The sequence below is a fragment of the Trachypithecus francoisi genome, unplaced genomic scaffold (genome assembly GCF_009764315.1).
Source record: "Trachypithecus francoisi isolate TF-2019V2 unplaced genomic scaffold, Tfra_2.0 Lachesis_group12, whole genome shotgun sequence".
Lineage (NCBI taxonomy): Eukaryota > Metazoa > Chordata > Mammalia > Primates > Cercopithecidae > Trachypithecus > Trachypithecus francoisi.
In genome coordinates, this window is record NW_022681457.1 from 111137652 (window position 1) to 111152956 (window position 15305).

General features: G+C 41.4%; 2 protein-coding genes and 1 long non-coding RNA gene across 8 annotated transcripts in view; 2 read left to right on the forward strand and 1 right to left on the reverse strand.

Annotated features, from left to right (window-relative positions):
- Positions 1-8828, forward strand: part of LOC117093287 — a 20290-nt gene extending 11462 nt beyond the window's left edge. Inside the window, exon 3 of one of the 2 annotated variants that reach the window (XR_004441091.1) lies at positions 7476-8828. This is a non-coding gene — a long non-coding RNA (uncharacterized LOC117093287). Of the gene's footprint in view, positions 1-5960; positions 7113-7475 lie in introns of those variants that run through there. The other variant, XR_004441092.1, reaches the window with a different exon arrangement.
- The window catches only part of PRDM2 (PR/SET domain 2), a 132098-nt gene that overhangs the window by 69235 nt on the left and 47558 nt on the right, over positions 1-15305 (reverse strand). For 4 of the 5 annotated variants that reach the window (XM_033228281.1, XM_033228279.1, XM_033228280.1 and 1 more), the window contains one exon: positions 10826-10952. The exons of the other annotated variant lie outside the window; for it this stretch is intronic. In XM_033228281.1, the coding sequence (XP_033084172.1) occupies positions 10826-10952 (127 nt within the window). The remainder of the gene's footprint in view (positions 1-10825; positions 10953-15305) is intronic. 5 annotated transcript variants of the gene reach the window in all.
- On the forward strand, positions 9974-12285 carry LOC117093285 (translation initiation factor IF-2-like). The gene is made up of 2 exons (XM_033228286.1): positions 9974-10551; positions 10924-12285. The coding sequence occupies exons 1-2, from the start codon at positions 10199-10201 to the stop codon at positions 11258-11260; spliced, it is 690 nt and encodes a 229-aa protein (XP_033084177.1). The 5' UTR covers positions 9974-10198; the 3' UTR covers positions 11261-12285.

Sequence of the window (15305 nt, forward strand, 5' to 3'; positions counted from 1 at the left end):
GAAGCCCAAGCAGTATATCCCCACCCACTAAAAAAAAATTTAGGTAAGTTTTTTTTTTTCTTTAATGTGCTTGGCATAGAAACTGAAGAGTAGGGGGAAGCACAAGAATCATTCGCTATGAAAACAAAGTTCACCAATTCCATGTACTTTTTGACAATAACCCATGAGATTTATAAGACCCTGTCTTTAAAACTTAAAAGGATCAGACAGAAACTGAATAAGTATCACTTTTTCTTGATTTAATATTTTCTGCACTCTACTAAAACCCCAAATTTTATCTTGGCATACAGACAGTAATTTACATTCTCTTCTATCCTGAATTCCTGGATTTATAATAACTAAAAATAGATATTATGCTTATCACTCAAAGTTGATCTTTTTATCAAACACGCCCATGACCCATCTAACAAGGGAAGGACACTGTGGATCACACCTTTAGCAATTAGCAAAATTCCTAAAATCAAGTAGATTTGGAATCTTCAACCCCTGGTCCAAAAGTCCAAGATTGAGACTACTGGCAACATATGATATTTATTATTATTATTGATACTTTTTACTTATTTTCTTGGATGTCAGAGAGAAATTGTAATTTCAACATTAGTGCTAATCCTACAAAAATTACAGTCCATCATGTGTAAATAGTCTAGGAGATTGTTCCACGTGTAAAAGATCAAAACTACAACTATTATCATCATGGTGCTGCTCACAGCGTAAACCTGCCATAGAAGGTTAGAAGACTTAGGACCCAGCTATTACCAACATTAACATCCTCATGGCAAAAGTACCAAGGCAAGAGGTGGACAGTAGGAACCCTCATTTCTCACAGGCCCTTAGACATTCTGCTTATGGCCAGTAATCTCTTTATTCCAGAGAAGCACGCTCTGATAATCCCATACATGAAAGACGAAAATGTAGTCAACAGAACCAGAAAGGCATATCCTACATCTCAAACTGGCAAGAGAATGAGAACTGAACCTGAGAGGCCAAATGGTAAAAAGAATAACAAAAGGCTCAGAAATTGCATTGTTGCCCATTCTGAATGGCATTGCAACTTCAAACATTGCACATAATTCCGTTTTGGGGTTCTAAACATGGGTGAACAAATCAGTTTGCCTTCATTTTTGTGGCATGTGGTATCTCAGGAAATCTACAAAAGACTGCCCCAAGAGGCAGGATTACAAATACAAGAAAAAAGATTGTTTATCGCTGTAGTTTTAATTAAAAAAAAAAAAAAAAGAGTGCAGGCGAATTTTAGCCTAAGCAATGCTGTATTAGTTTTCTTTTTAACCGGTCAATCCTTTGCTACTGTCCGTAACTGGTAACAGACAGCTAAATTCATTGAGAGCGCAATTAGTTTTTCATTATTCAGACACTGATTAAACTAATAAGAACATATAAAACTGAAAGCTACCTAAGTATCAAACTAGCAGTATTTTAGCTGTTATATTCTTAGCTTATAAACTGTGTTATTTTTTATACCACACAATTATCTCATTCACTGGAATAAATCTCTTGCCTCTGAAACTATTCAAATATTCTCACATTAAAAATAAAAATGGTATGTACTTTTAAAATATAAGCATCTAAAATAACTACACATTGACTAGATTATTAAAACTTTCATCAAAATATTTTTAAACTTCAGGATCATGGCCACAGAAGCAGGAAATAGCAAGCAGCTACAATAAATGCTCCAGAACACCGAGACTTTTCTAGTCTCTTACCCAGAATCCCTCAGAATACTTTAATACACGCACCAAGTTTTAACCTTTTAAACAAAGTTACCTTCTCCTATTTTTCAAAGAACAGGTTAGAACAGAAAGAAAAATACTAAAGAATTTTGAAAAAAGAAAGTATAGATTACAAACTGCAGTTTTGCCTTGCCTACAGTATGTCTGGGGGGTTGGGGAGGTGTTAACGACTTACTATGTCTTTTTTTTTTTTGAGACAAAGTCTCACTCTGTCACCCAGGATGGAGTGCAGTGGCGCAATCTCAGCTCACGGCAACCTCCGCCTCCCGAGTTCAAGCGATTCTCGTGCCTCAGCCTCCAGAGTAGCTAGGATTACAGGTGCCAGCCACCACCACGCCCAGCTAATTTTTGTATTTTTAGTAGAGACGGGGTTTCACCATGTTGTCCAGGATGTTCTCATACTTCTGACCTCAGGTGATCCACCCACCTCTGCCTCCCAAAGTGCTGGGATTACAGGTGTGAGCCACCGCGCCTGACCACTACGTACGAAGTCTTTAAGGAACAATCGAATGAAGTACTCTCAGTAGAAGTTCCAAGTAGAAAAAGCCACATTACATTTGGCTACAAACTCAAGCAGCTTTAAAAATTTTATATAGACACACATATTCTAAGAATCTATTGTGTGATAAAGACTATGAGGAAATCAACGCGTGCCCCTTCTTAGGAAAATTCAAGAGCACACACGGCTAGGTTAGGGTGACTGTTTTCACCTTCTGGTCTCCTTTAATGGTTCTCCTCTGGAATGAGTCAAGCAGCTAGACTAGGAAAGCTTTATCAGCAAACAAAACCTCTGAAGAAAGTACTGCTTCAAAGAGTTCATGTGCATTTCTCTTAAATGAAAAAGTAAAAAAAAAAAAAAAAATACATATATATATATTCTACCCCCCCTCTGCAAATAAACATTTTGGCAAAACAAATAAACAAAATGTCACCACCCAAAACTGAAAAACAAGCAGGATATAACTCAATTATATCCACAAACAAATCAGAATTGCACTTACAGTTTCTGTAATTAATCTTTAGAGTACACATTAATTAAGGCATGTTCATTATCTGTAACATTCAACTTAAGAAAACTTTAACATGTGTATTTTCATTGGTGGAACAGTCAGACTGTTAAGCCAGTCTCAACACAAGACCAGTGCTGCAGAGCTGGAAGCTAAAGCTTCTCATCAATAAGACAAAATGAAAGAGCTCTATAATCCTAGACTCTGCACTGCAGAGGGAGTTGGGCAAAAGCAATGTCTCAATGTGCTCTTTTGGTTTCAAAACTAATGCCAAAATAACATAAAACCTAAGAGAAAGAAAATATTCATTAGAAACTTAAACCGACAAATACGTCATTTAAAAAACACTTGATAGACAACAGCTGGAAAGGGGTGAAAATGCAATCTGTGTTTTTAAAAACTGTTTATTTGGGGTGCTCAAAAGAATACAACATACCTATGCAATCCATAAATCTCCAAAGCAGAAACAGCTGAAGGTGTCGCCATGACTGGGCTTTCCTACACCAAACACTTCACTTAACCATAGTCTTGGTATTTAGGATTGAAGTGGGCACTTCTTACAGTGGGCAGTGAAAATACACCTTGGCCAGTGAGTAAAGCAAATAAAACATGGCAACTTATACAGTATAACTGTCCAACTTAGAAACATTATGCATAAAAACTGGATTTAGACAGACAGAGCCTTTTATGTAGGACCTTGTGGGAACTTGGCCGAAGTATGTAAGCCCCACGGAGCATCGGTTTCCTCTTATACAAATGAGGATACGGATCTCAACTTTGCAGGGTTATTGGGAGGATTAGCTATGGTATACACAGGGCAACCAGCACAATGCTAGAAACAAGTGTAACTGCTGTCATTGTCACCATCAATAGAAATGAGTGATTCACAGCATGACATGATGTGCAAATAAGTGTCAAGTCATGACATATGTCCATATCAAAATACATTGTAATAAATGAATTCAGCCAAGAACTCTTGTATGAAAACTGGTTTTACTGAGCGGCAAAAAGAAAAACAGCTACTTTCAGTATTTCTCTTTTTCACTTAGAGAAACAATAGCATTTTCAAGTAACTTTTGCTTCTCCAGGTCATTCAGCTCCTCTAAACTATTTCAACCAAATTATGAACACTAATAAAACACTCTGAGCCAGACGGATGGCCAAAATAAAACTTTAGGCCTGTACTTGGCAGCATGTGAAATACAAACCAGCCATCTGAATGCCAACAAAGTCCCACGCCAGTCTACCTGAAACTTCCACTTCAGTTCTCCATACGACCTTTAACTAAAAGAAACGCCTATTTTTAACCTCGACAATGGTGTTCTTGGGATATTTATCCAATTTCTCAATTCTTTTTTGAGAAGGAGTCTCTCTCTGTCGCCCAGGCTGCAGTGCAGTGGAGCGATCTCAGCTCACTGCAGGCTCCGCCTCCCGGGTTCATGCCATTCTCCTGCCTCAGCCTCCCAAGTAGCTGGGACTACAGGGGCCCGCCACCACGCTTGGCTCATTTTTTTGTATTTTTTTTTAAAGTAGAGATGGGGTTTCACCATGTTAGCCAGGATGGTCTTGATCTCCTGACCTTGTGATCCACCCGCCTCGGCCTCCCAAAGTGCTGGGATTACAGGCATGCACCACCGCGCCCGGCCTCCAATTCCTCAATTCTTTAGAGGCAACTTTAAATACAAAGCTACACTGTGTGCATGCCTGTAATACCAACTATTAGGGAGGCTAAGGTAGGAAGACAGCTTGAGCTCAGGGGTTCGAGTTCAACCTGAGCAACATAGAAAGACTCTGTCTCTACAAAATAAATAAATAAACTTTAAAAGTTATTTTATTTATAAAGTAACTACACCCTTTCTCTCTATAATGCTCCCATGAACATTAAGTTTGAATATCGTAACAGCTATCTGTAAACTGGAACATGAAATTGCCTAGGGAAAAAAAAAACACTGCAAGAGTTTAAACAAAAATAAAAATTCATCATTTAGAAAAATAACCTAGTGTTCATATTTAAGGAAAACACAGGAAACTGGGTTTTCTACTTTCAAATTATAAGTGGATTTGTTAAAATCAACTAAAGCATTTTGAACTAACTATAAGGGTCTTGTTACCTCTTTTATATTGTTTAGAAAATTTAATCATAATCAAACCTTTTTTCTGTATTAGGCAAGTCTCACTTTCCAATTTACATATGGACAAGAGAACCAAAATAACCTAAAAATAGGGCACAGCGTGGTTCCCAATACACTCAATTATGATATTTAAAACTTTTTAATCATGGCATGTTAGGATTTTTACAAATTCACCAAGTAAAATACAGTTGAAAAATTTGCAAAATGCTTTGTAAAATTTAAGTTAATGCACATAATTTCCCTGTAAACAAGGATAGACATAAGAATCAAAGGCACAAAACGAAAATGCTGACCAACATTTTCATCTAAATTTGGAGCAATTTAGTAGCAGCAGCAGAACTGCAAATTTTTAACAATTCCCTAACTCCTACTATTGAAAAAGTACGAATTAAAACCATACTGAGCTCTTCAAAACAGACCACCACGACAACAGCAGCAGAGAGTTCATCCTGGCAGGCAACCACAAAGGCACCCTCAGCTAGGAGGCAGCCAGAAAGCTACAGCAGAGACAGGCCCCTCTAAGACTGACCAACCCGGAAACAGCTCATTTGTGTCTAATGCTACAAGCTTGCCAGCATAAAGCCGGACACAGGAACACACTGCCATGTCCAAGCACTCCACATCCTGCTCCAGCACCTGCAAACAGGAACCACAGGCCAGTGCCCGTAAGTCAGCGGGCACAGGACCTGCCCACCAGGCACCCAGTAGGCATAGGGCCCATCTATCATCATCCTCAGACACCAGAGTCAGGCCTCTGTCATTCAGCCTGGAGCCTGAAACACAGCTGCTGGCTGCTACAAAAGGTTAGGAGATCAAACTCCACGGAAGCCCGTCCACTCTCTGCGTTTATTAAATGTATTCTCTAATTTCAACTTTAAATGGAACCAATGTTGTCACTTCTGTAGTTGTCAACCGCATGTAGAAGTGGACAAAAAGCTCCATATCATATAGAAGAAAAGGCATGGGAAACCTGGTTCCAATTCCGACTGTGACACTCATTGGTAGGGCGATCTTGGACAAGTTATCCAATTTTGCAAAGTGTCCATTTCCTTCTCTCCCACATCAACCAGAACACCCACTAAGTCTGACCTGCGCGTGGCTGTCATGAAACAGACTAGAGACTCCACACTGGAGGAGGATGGTGCCTGCTGTAGTCATCTCTCTCATCTCCCCCACCAACCAACCCAGCCACTCGGTACAGCGCCTGGCAGAAAAAGGGCCAATATCTGTCCATTTGCAGAACTGAGTTTCATAATCCAAAAATACTCATGTAGCTAAAAGAACTGGGTCCCTCTTCCCAAAGCCCTCAGCCCCTAGAACTTCCTGTGTCATTTATGTCACAACCTCAGAATGGTCACCCCGACCTCCCACCTACAGTCAGGCCATACCTCCCCCACCCACCCTACAAAACACTATTGACAAGGTTTCCCTCCTTCATCTGTTGGCCTGTACTCCCCTCTCCAGAATGTGACTCCGTGTGAACAGGGACCCTTGTCATTTTAGTTCTTTGCTGAAACTCCAGCACCCAGAATAGTGCCTGACACAGACACAAGGAATACTTGGTCAATAACAGAGAGGAAGACCGTCCAGACAGTTACAACTTCTCAGGCCCCAAGGTTCCTCCTGACGTCCTCCTCCTTCCTCTCTCTGTTCTGAAATGTCCCTATCCTGCCACCCTTTCTACAGAAAGGCTCCCTGGCCAGCCCAGCTCAGCATCCCTTTTTCCTTCTCTTAGGGAGGGCCAATAGTCCTTACTGCCTATACAATCCATGTTGCACTTTTTTACAGACTACCTTAGACTGAGGTATCTTTGCATGTGGCTCTCTTACCTCCCTATATTTTAAGTCTCTAAAGGCTTGTTATTTAGCACCTTTATAGAAGAATTTCAAATATATACAATTTCAAAAAACTTGAGTGTTCTTCACAGTACCAAGATTTTTAATTTAAATTCTGATCGTAGAGACAGATAAAATATTACTTTGCTAAGCTGATTATAATTTAACTGTTCTGTGGCGACTAAAAGTCGCTGAGATAAATACTTATAAACCAGTTGATATTCTCGGGCACTACTTACGGTTTTTAGGAAGGACTATCTGAACCTACTAACTGACCTTAAGGAACTTGTTCTTTATAATTCATTACTGATTTTGTTATAAACCTTCTGTCTTCTTCTCTGTCCAGCTTTCAGGTAGAAAACTTCTTGCTGCTATAAATATAAACTCTTCTCTCTCAATCTGCTGTGAACAGCCAGGTCAACAGGTTAGAACTTAGGCCTAAAATAAGGGTGAATCAGCACAGAATAGGGCTGTGACGTAGGAAGGAAGAGGGAAAGAAGAGACCCAGTGCTTATTTTGAGCTTACACGGGTGCTCCATAAATCCCCATTGATTAAATGAGTCACCAACTCAGTCGTTCCTCCGCAAGAAGCACAGAAGTAAACGCCAGCCATGTGGTGAGAGTTGGTACTTACAGTTCCCAAGAGCCCACAGCTTCACAAAGCACGTTTCTATTATCTCACTTGCTCTTGACAACTTTGTGAGGTTAGGTGGCACAAGCATCATCGAGATGATGATATTCCTTTTTCAGGCTAGGGAAACTTCATCACAGAAAGGTGACATGAGTTGTCCAAAGTCGCACACCTGGTAAATGCCCAGGCATCCCATCTTTTTCATTCCTTCCACTAAGCCCATTTGTAGAAAGCCACTGTTGTTTCTCCAGGTAAAAGAACTTCAGGTAAGGCTCTTATGTAACTGATAGAGCAAACACTCTGCTATTATAATCTACACTCTGGAAGAGCATTTGCCAACAGTCATTGCTTACTGCTAACAAGCAAATTCAATTTCTCATTTGTCACCAAAACAAACAGGGGACAGAGATCAAGAAGATGAGAAATACTTCTAAATTTGGCTGTTTCTATGCTATTTTATAATTGTAATTTTTCTGTGGTTCACATTAAAATAGCCTGAAACACCAGACACTAAAAACCCTCCTTGCTCTCTACCTGAAAGCTTAACCTATTCCATCTAAGGAACTTATTTTTCATTGCATAGAGGCTGCTCAGATGTGTAAAAAGTGAAGAAGCTCAATTACAAAACTGGGAATCCAAATTAAACTCCAGTTTAAAATGCCTGATGTACATCCATCTTTGGCCCATGGCAAAATTGCATGCTCCATGGTCGCAGCCAATATGAACTGTGTTCTCACCGCACTGCATTTTTTTCCTTCCTAAAACATTTGTGTGAGTCCTTGTCAATCAATGAATATTTATTGAGGGCCTACTACATGCCAACCATCTAGGCGCTGATCAGCTATTTACTGATTTAATGTTTGTTTTCTCCACTAGATTACGGGCGCCATGAGAAGAGTTACCACTGCTTTTTTGCTCATCACTGTGTGCTACAACCCAGCAGAGAGCCTAATACACAGCAGGGCTCAATAAACATTAGATGAATGAATGAATATGGGGAGGGGAGGGGAGGGGAGGAGAAAGGAGACGTGAGGAGGGGAGAGCGGAGAGGCCACTACTTTGTATGTAAAGAAATCAGGGCTTTGCTCTGCCCAAACACGCCTTATGATCCACCAGCGATCTGATGAATTCTGAAAGGCACCACATGCAATGCACAGCTGTAAGTATAGCAGCTGTCATGCAAAGGAGCTGAGGTCCAGAACTATGAAGAATTCAGCCCTTTGTTTTTCTCTCTGTCTCATAATGAAAATGAAGTCAAGCCCACTGTCAATCTACCTGTCGGCTCTATGTATTCAACATGCGGCTCTCAGCAATACTAAGTTAACATTGCCTCTGAATGACATTTATGTTGATTCGCTCTCTGACATCACTGCCTGAAAAGATACTATTTAAATGTTTGAGGTCACACATAAGACCTAAATAGAACTGAGTTAATACAAAAAAAAAAAAAAAAAGACTCCATTTCAGGTCTTTGAAAGCTATAAATCGGTTTATCGGTTTTAACTGAGTATTTAATTTAAAAGTAAAAAAGGTTTGACTCATTAAACTCTCCAAAGCTTAAGTCTTAGAGAGCAAACAGATCTCTTTACCAGCAAGCTGTTCAACACAGACTGTAAGTTCCAAGAGAGGGCTTTGCATAAGCATAAGTCTTTTAATTAATTAAAACCTAGGATTCTGGGTTATAGGCTGCCCAGAGTAGTACAAAATAATAGGATAGTAAGAAATATGAACTATTTAAGTCAATACGAAACACCAACAGTTTACGCAGGTATAAAAATGCAGATATTAAGCTCATATATCACTAATAAAACAGAAAGTATATGTTCAAGTTTTTCCCCAAATCCCACTGAGAAAAATAAACAGATAAACAAAAAAGCAAAAGAGTAATGACATATGTTCTAAACATGCACAACAAAGTATGCCAAACAGAGAAAAGCGTTAAAGTAAGGTTGCTATTAAACTACAAATCTATTTAAGTACAGGAGTTAGTTATGATTAGTGGCACAGTAAAGAGGGTCCTGTCCTCCCCATCTCCAGCCCCCTACAAATAACAACTTACCTGGAAGGCTGGTAACATTAGTTGTAAACAAAAGGAATACTAAATAAAGGAACAAGTTGAATTACATAAAAAGTTTTCACTGCAAACAAGCACTAAGCCTAATATCAACAAAATCCCAGAACTCAGTTAAAACTTAAAAAAAAAAAAACTGGGAATTTTCTAGACTCTGATCATCTGATTCAGGATCAAAAGCATTGAACGCTCTAAAGCAGTGACTCAATCACATTCAATATATAGACAATGCATATTCAGTAAAAGGCCTACTAACTGTCTCACGGGGAAATTAATTGTATTTCCATTTTGTGGTGATATACAAAGAATACATACTTGAAAAATCAGAACAGACTTCTTGCCTACATTCCTTAAAGTCGATTTTAACATTTTCCTAAATCGAGTTTACGACATGATTTTATTTACAGTATGACTTCCACAACTCACTTTGCAATGTTCTGAGTAAAGAATAGACTCTTTCGTTCAGATGACTAAAAAAAATCTACTTAACACCTCAGGAGAGCAAAAAAAAAAAAACCACAAATCTGTATTTGTATCAATAGGAAACTATCATACTGTGCTTTGGCATATTTTCAAAATGGGATCTATGAACGATTCCTGAATTCACATTAAAATTCTTCATTAAAAAAAAAATCCCAACATGTCAGTATGCCAGCTGGAAACACGATACAGCCAACCAAACTATTTTCCTACCCAGAAACTACCCCCCTTCCTTTTTAAGTGTGACTACACTTTTACCTTTTGTTCGAAATCATCAGAAGTCGTAAAACTATGAGAATTGAGTCAAAACGACAAAACAACACGCTCTCTAACTTCCACATCCCCCTGGGCATCGGAAGCCCACCGCGCCCGCTGTCTCCCTGCCCTCCCCGCCGCCTCCTGTCTCTTGTCTCTCTCTGTCTCTGCCTCCCCCACGCCCCCACCCCGACTCCGCCGCCGAGGCGGCCCGCGTCCTGCGCGGCGGGCCCGAGTCTGCGGAGCCGGGGCTGTCACGCCAGCCGCGAGAAGACTCCAGCGCCCGCCGTGAGCGCAACTGCGGAGCGCGGCTCGGGGAGCCAGCGGGAGAATGTGCGGCCCCGGAGAGGCGTCCGCGCACTTTCCGCCGCCCGGGAACTAAGTCACAAGTTAGGAAACAGCCGGAGCGCGCGGAGGCCGTGATTCAGCAGCGGGGCCGCCCGCAGGGCGGGAGGGCGGTGATCGTAGGGCCTGAGCGGGACCGCGGGGCGGGAGCGGGGCCGGGGTCCGGCGGAGTCCGAAAAAAGTCCCCGAGACGCCGCGGGCGCCGCCGCCTGAGCCCGCGACCCGCCGCGCGGTCGGGCCAGCAGCAGCGGGGGCGGCAGGGCGGCTTCCCCGACGGGCGTGGCGCCGGGACCGGGCGGGCGGGCCGGGGTCTCCTACCTTTCCGGCTCTTGGAGGAGCTCCGCTTGCTCCGGGGACTGGCTCGCTCTTCCTCAATCGCAGCTGCTATCTCAGGGTTGTCTTTCCTATTGTACCAGACCAGGAGCTCCTCGCCCGGCGCGATTGGCTGCGGGGAGAGAAGAGACAAGCGCCGGGCCAATCAGAGCGGCGGTTGTTGGCGGGGGCGGAGCCCGGGACGCCGGCGGGAGCGGAGCGCGCACCTGGACGCGGGCGGGAGCAGCGCCGATGGCAAACAGCTGTCGGCGGCGTCGCGCGCACCCGGCCGGCAGGAAGGGCTCCCGTCCCCGTGCGGGCGGCGCGGGCGCCCGGAACCCTCTGCTGGAGGGAGGACCGCACCCGCGGCGCGGGGCGAGGGGCGCAGAAGGCCAGGTGACGAGCCGCGGAGCCCGGGTGCTGTCACAGCTTCCTGTTTAAAGCCTCACGATGGCCCACGCACGAGAAAAAATAAAACATGGGACCATTTTAAAAGCTCACGAAATCTAAGTCGAGAAGAAATGTAAAGCATAACTGAAAAGCGTGCGGTGTGGAACGCGGAGTGCTGAAAGATAACGACCAGCGCGCGTTCCAGACCAAGAACAACTTGAACAGGACAACTAGGAGGAACCACGCGCAAGCACTTACAAATGCGCCTTGGTTTCTATCCCAGAGCCGCCAACAGGAGGCCGCCCGGGGCCACCAACCTGCTCGGGTCCAGGGAGGTCAGTGCCTCGCTCTTCGTACCGGACGTCAAACTTCCACATTTTAACTTTTAAATACAACAGGAAGTATTTCCCATGTATTATGCTCCTAAACCATCACGTTCTTAAGCCACGTATGACTGGAAGCACTGAGGGCCATCATCAAATTGATTCCACCCAGAACAAGATCCCGAAGAAAAGATCCACTGAGTGCAAAGTTCACACCCCTAGAATTTGGGGAAACAGCTTATTGGTTTCTCTCACAGCGATTGATCTGTGAGAAAAGTTTCAAGGCTATCAATATAAGTAAAATTCTATCTAAAATCCACTGAATACAATAAGAATCCATGAGTCCAGCCTGATGTGAATGAATGAAGGAATGATCAAGTAAATAAAAAGGAAAGCTCTTCCTTAAAGGAGATCCCAACTAATCAGTAAAAAAGAAATGTTGGAATTAGAAAATCGTCATTTGGCAATCATCACGGTAATGATTAATTCAGGCAAGAATCATAAATGGATGCTAAAAGTAGGTAAAAGTTGGAGGAGTAACAAAATACATAGCCTCAGAATATCTCCCCATAAAATACTTATTTATTACAAAAGAAAAAAACACTTTTGTAATAAGACATATCAACATCATATGTCTCCTGATATAATGCACAGAAAACAGAGCATCACTTCTGGTAGATTTCTACCCAAAATGCATACATCGAATCTAATCATGATGAAACATAAGAGAAGCTCAAACTTTGGGACATTCTACAAAATAACCAACCAGTTCTCAAAACTGAAAGGTTGTAAAAAACAAAGACTAAGGTACCAGCCAAACACATGAGACGTGACAACCGAATGTGAAAACGTTTTCTTTTCCTACAAAGAGATGACTGGAACAATTGACAGAATTTGAGTCAGGTGTACATATTACCTAATAAAACAATGTGTTGCTATTAGCTTCCTGATTTGGATCATTGCACAATGGTTATCTAAGAGAGTGATCCTGCTTTTTGTTTTTTTCCTTTTTTTGCAGGGAGGGAAATTCCACCTACAGTTTAGAAACAAAATAGTTCCTCACTTCAACATACCTTCTAGTCTAGATAAAGCCCCTAAAAGTAAATATTACTTGATTTAATTCACTGCAGAACTGTTTCTATAGTCCAAATTTTAAAATATTCTAAATTATTTAAAAGAAAAGGCAGCTGTTTCCTTGGCTCTCCCCCACCCCTAAGAAGGCTAAAATCTGCCTTTTTCTTATTTTTGAACCAATACATGATTTCCCTTCTTGAATCAGTTAAATCTAACCAAAAAACTTACTTTAATATATAAGATAGTAATGAGTTAAAACAGCCATCACAAACAACTTTTGGCATTCTGATGAGCTAATCTGTTGAAACAGCAGGCTTATGTTAAAGTAAACTGTTTCTGGATTATGTAAATTCCAAATGCATAGTTTCTCTATTTTTTGTTAAAAGTCACATATTTAAGAAATGGTGCTGTCAACTAATACCTGAAATGACTAGAGTTCTCAGAAATATGTAAAGTCTTAAAACCAATGCAAAAAAGAGTATGGGAAGGAGTGAAAACAAAGGCATTCCCCATTAATTCCCCACTGAAATGACGTAACCAGAGAACTGGCTAGAAGATACCACTGGACATTTTCAAGAGACCTCTAAGAATAAGAACTTAAGTTTCCCTGTTCACTCCACTGCAGTTGTCAGTGAAGTGATAACTGAACTAGCAACTTGGTGAGGGCGCTCATGTCCTAAGATATTCTTGTTGCTGCAAAACACACAAAGTAAAAACACACCAGAATCTGTATCACAAATCAAATACAAAATTTCTAGCACTGGTGAAGTGTTAGATCAAGAGGAACATATCTGTTAGCTGCTAAACAGCCTTCAAAATTATTAGCGGGCATAGTGGCTCATGGCTGCAATTCCAGAACTTTGGGAGGCCACGGTGGGCAAACTGCTTGATCGCAGGAGTTTGAGACCAGCCTGGGCAACATAGTGAAACTCTGTCTCTACTAAAAATACAAAAACTAACCAGGCATGGTGGTGTGTGCCTGCAGTCACAGCGATTCAGGAGGCTGAAGTGGGAGATCACTTGAGCTTGGGAGGTGGAGGCTGCAGTAAGCCAACATTGTGTCACTGCACTCCAGCCTAGGAGACAGAGCGAGACCCTATCTTAAAAATAAATAAATAAATAAATAAAAATAAACAAGTAGTAGAAAATAAAACAACACAAAAATTATTAGCAACTTGAAATGGTTATATTACGGAGCTATATATGCTTCGCAACTTTATATTAAAACAGCTACACCAATAGACCCTATGAAGAGGAAAATAATAATTTTTTTTAAACCAAGGCTTGTTTTCTTCCATACTATATATATATTTTTTCTTCTGTATAGGTTAGCATTTTTAAGTCAAATTCAGAAGAAAAGAAAAATTAATCCCTTCAACAATGGAAATAGAAATCCACATTAAAAAAATAAAATCAAAAGACCAACCTCTTTTTAAATATATTTTGATATTAAAGAAAAAATTAACAACAACAAAGATTTTAAACTCTTCCCACTTTCTCTTTGGGTTCAGACAGGTATAAAACCAGGAATCCGCTCTATATTCTCTTGTTTAAACATCAGCATATATAAAGAAACTTGAAAGTTTACCAAACAAATTGGGAAGAAGCAAGGGTTCTAATATTTTTGTACTGGATAAGCAATAATAGAAAAATGTGTCAGAAATATTTGAAAATTAGAGAAGTATTCCAGAATCACTCGAACACACAAAGTGCATCCAGTCATACCCACCTACAATCCAGTCCCCAGCTCGGTTAAATTTTAAAAAGTCATCGGTCAGCTCATGGCCTCAACTCTCCAATGGGTGAACAGCACTTAAGCCTAAAACTCACCCATCCCTGTGGACCTCACCAGCCTCATCTCCTAAGATTCCTCTCCTCCTCCCTCCAGCCACATGGGCTTTTGTTCTATATTCCTTTAAAATAAAAAACAAAAGCGGTGGCTCACGCCTGTAGTCCCAGCACTTTGGGAGGCCAAGGTGGACAGATGACGAGGTCAGGAGTTGGAGACCAGCCTGACCAATGTGGTGAAACTCCGTCTCTACTGAAAATACAAAAATTAGCTGGGCGTGGTGGCACACGCCCATAGTCCCAGCTACTCAGGAGGCTGGGGCAGGAGAATCGCTTGAACCCAGGAGGCGGAGGTAGCAATGAGCCGAGATTGCACCACTGCACCCCAGCCTGGGCGACGGAGCACGACTACATCTCAAAAAAAAAAAAAAAAAAAAAAAACCATTAGCTTATACTTACGCCAAAGCCTTTGCTCCTACCACTCCTCTTCCTGGATTGCTCTTCCAGCAGACGTTTGCGTAGCCAGCTCCTTCCTATCCAAGGAGTGGGGTTCGAACGTCTTTCCTCAGGAAGGCCTTCCCTGACTCACTGGAGATAAAGCAGCCCTCTCCTACCTAGCTAGTCTCTTATGACATTTTACTGTCTTAACACACTAATCGCTACCGGAAATTACTCTCTTATTTACTTACTATCTGCCTCTTCCCCTGTAACACGGAACATCCACCAGACCAGAAACCTTGTCTATCCTGTTCACTACCATAGGAGAGTACTCGGTACACAGCAGACCCTCAATAAATATTCACCAAACTAATGAACAGAGGAATAAATAGATAGCAGACTTAACAGCTAACTTTCAGGAATTTTAAATCATTTTTAATCATATTACAAACAAAACCAGTGTTGAGATTTCC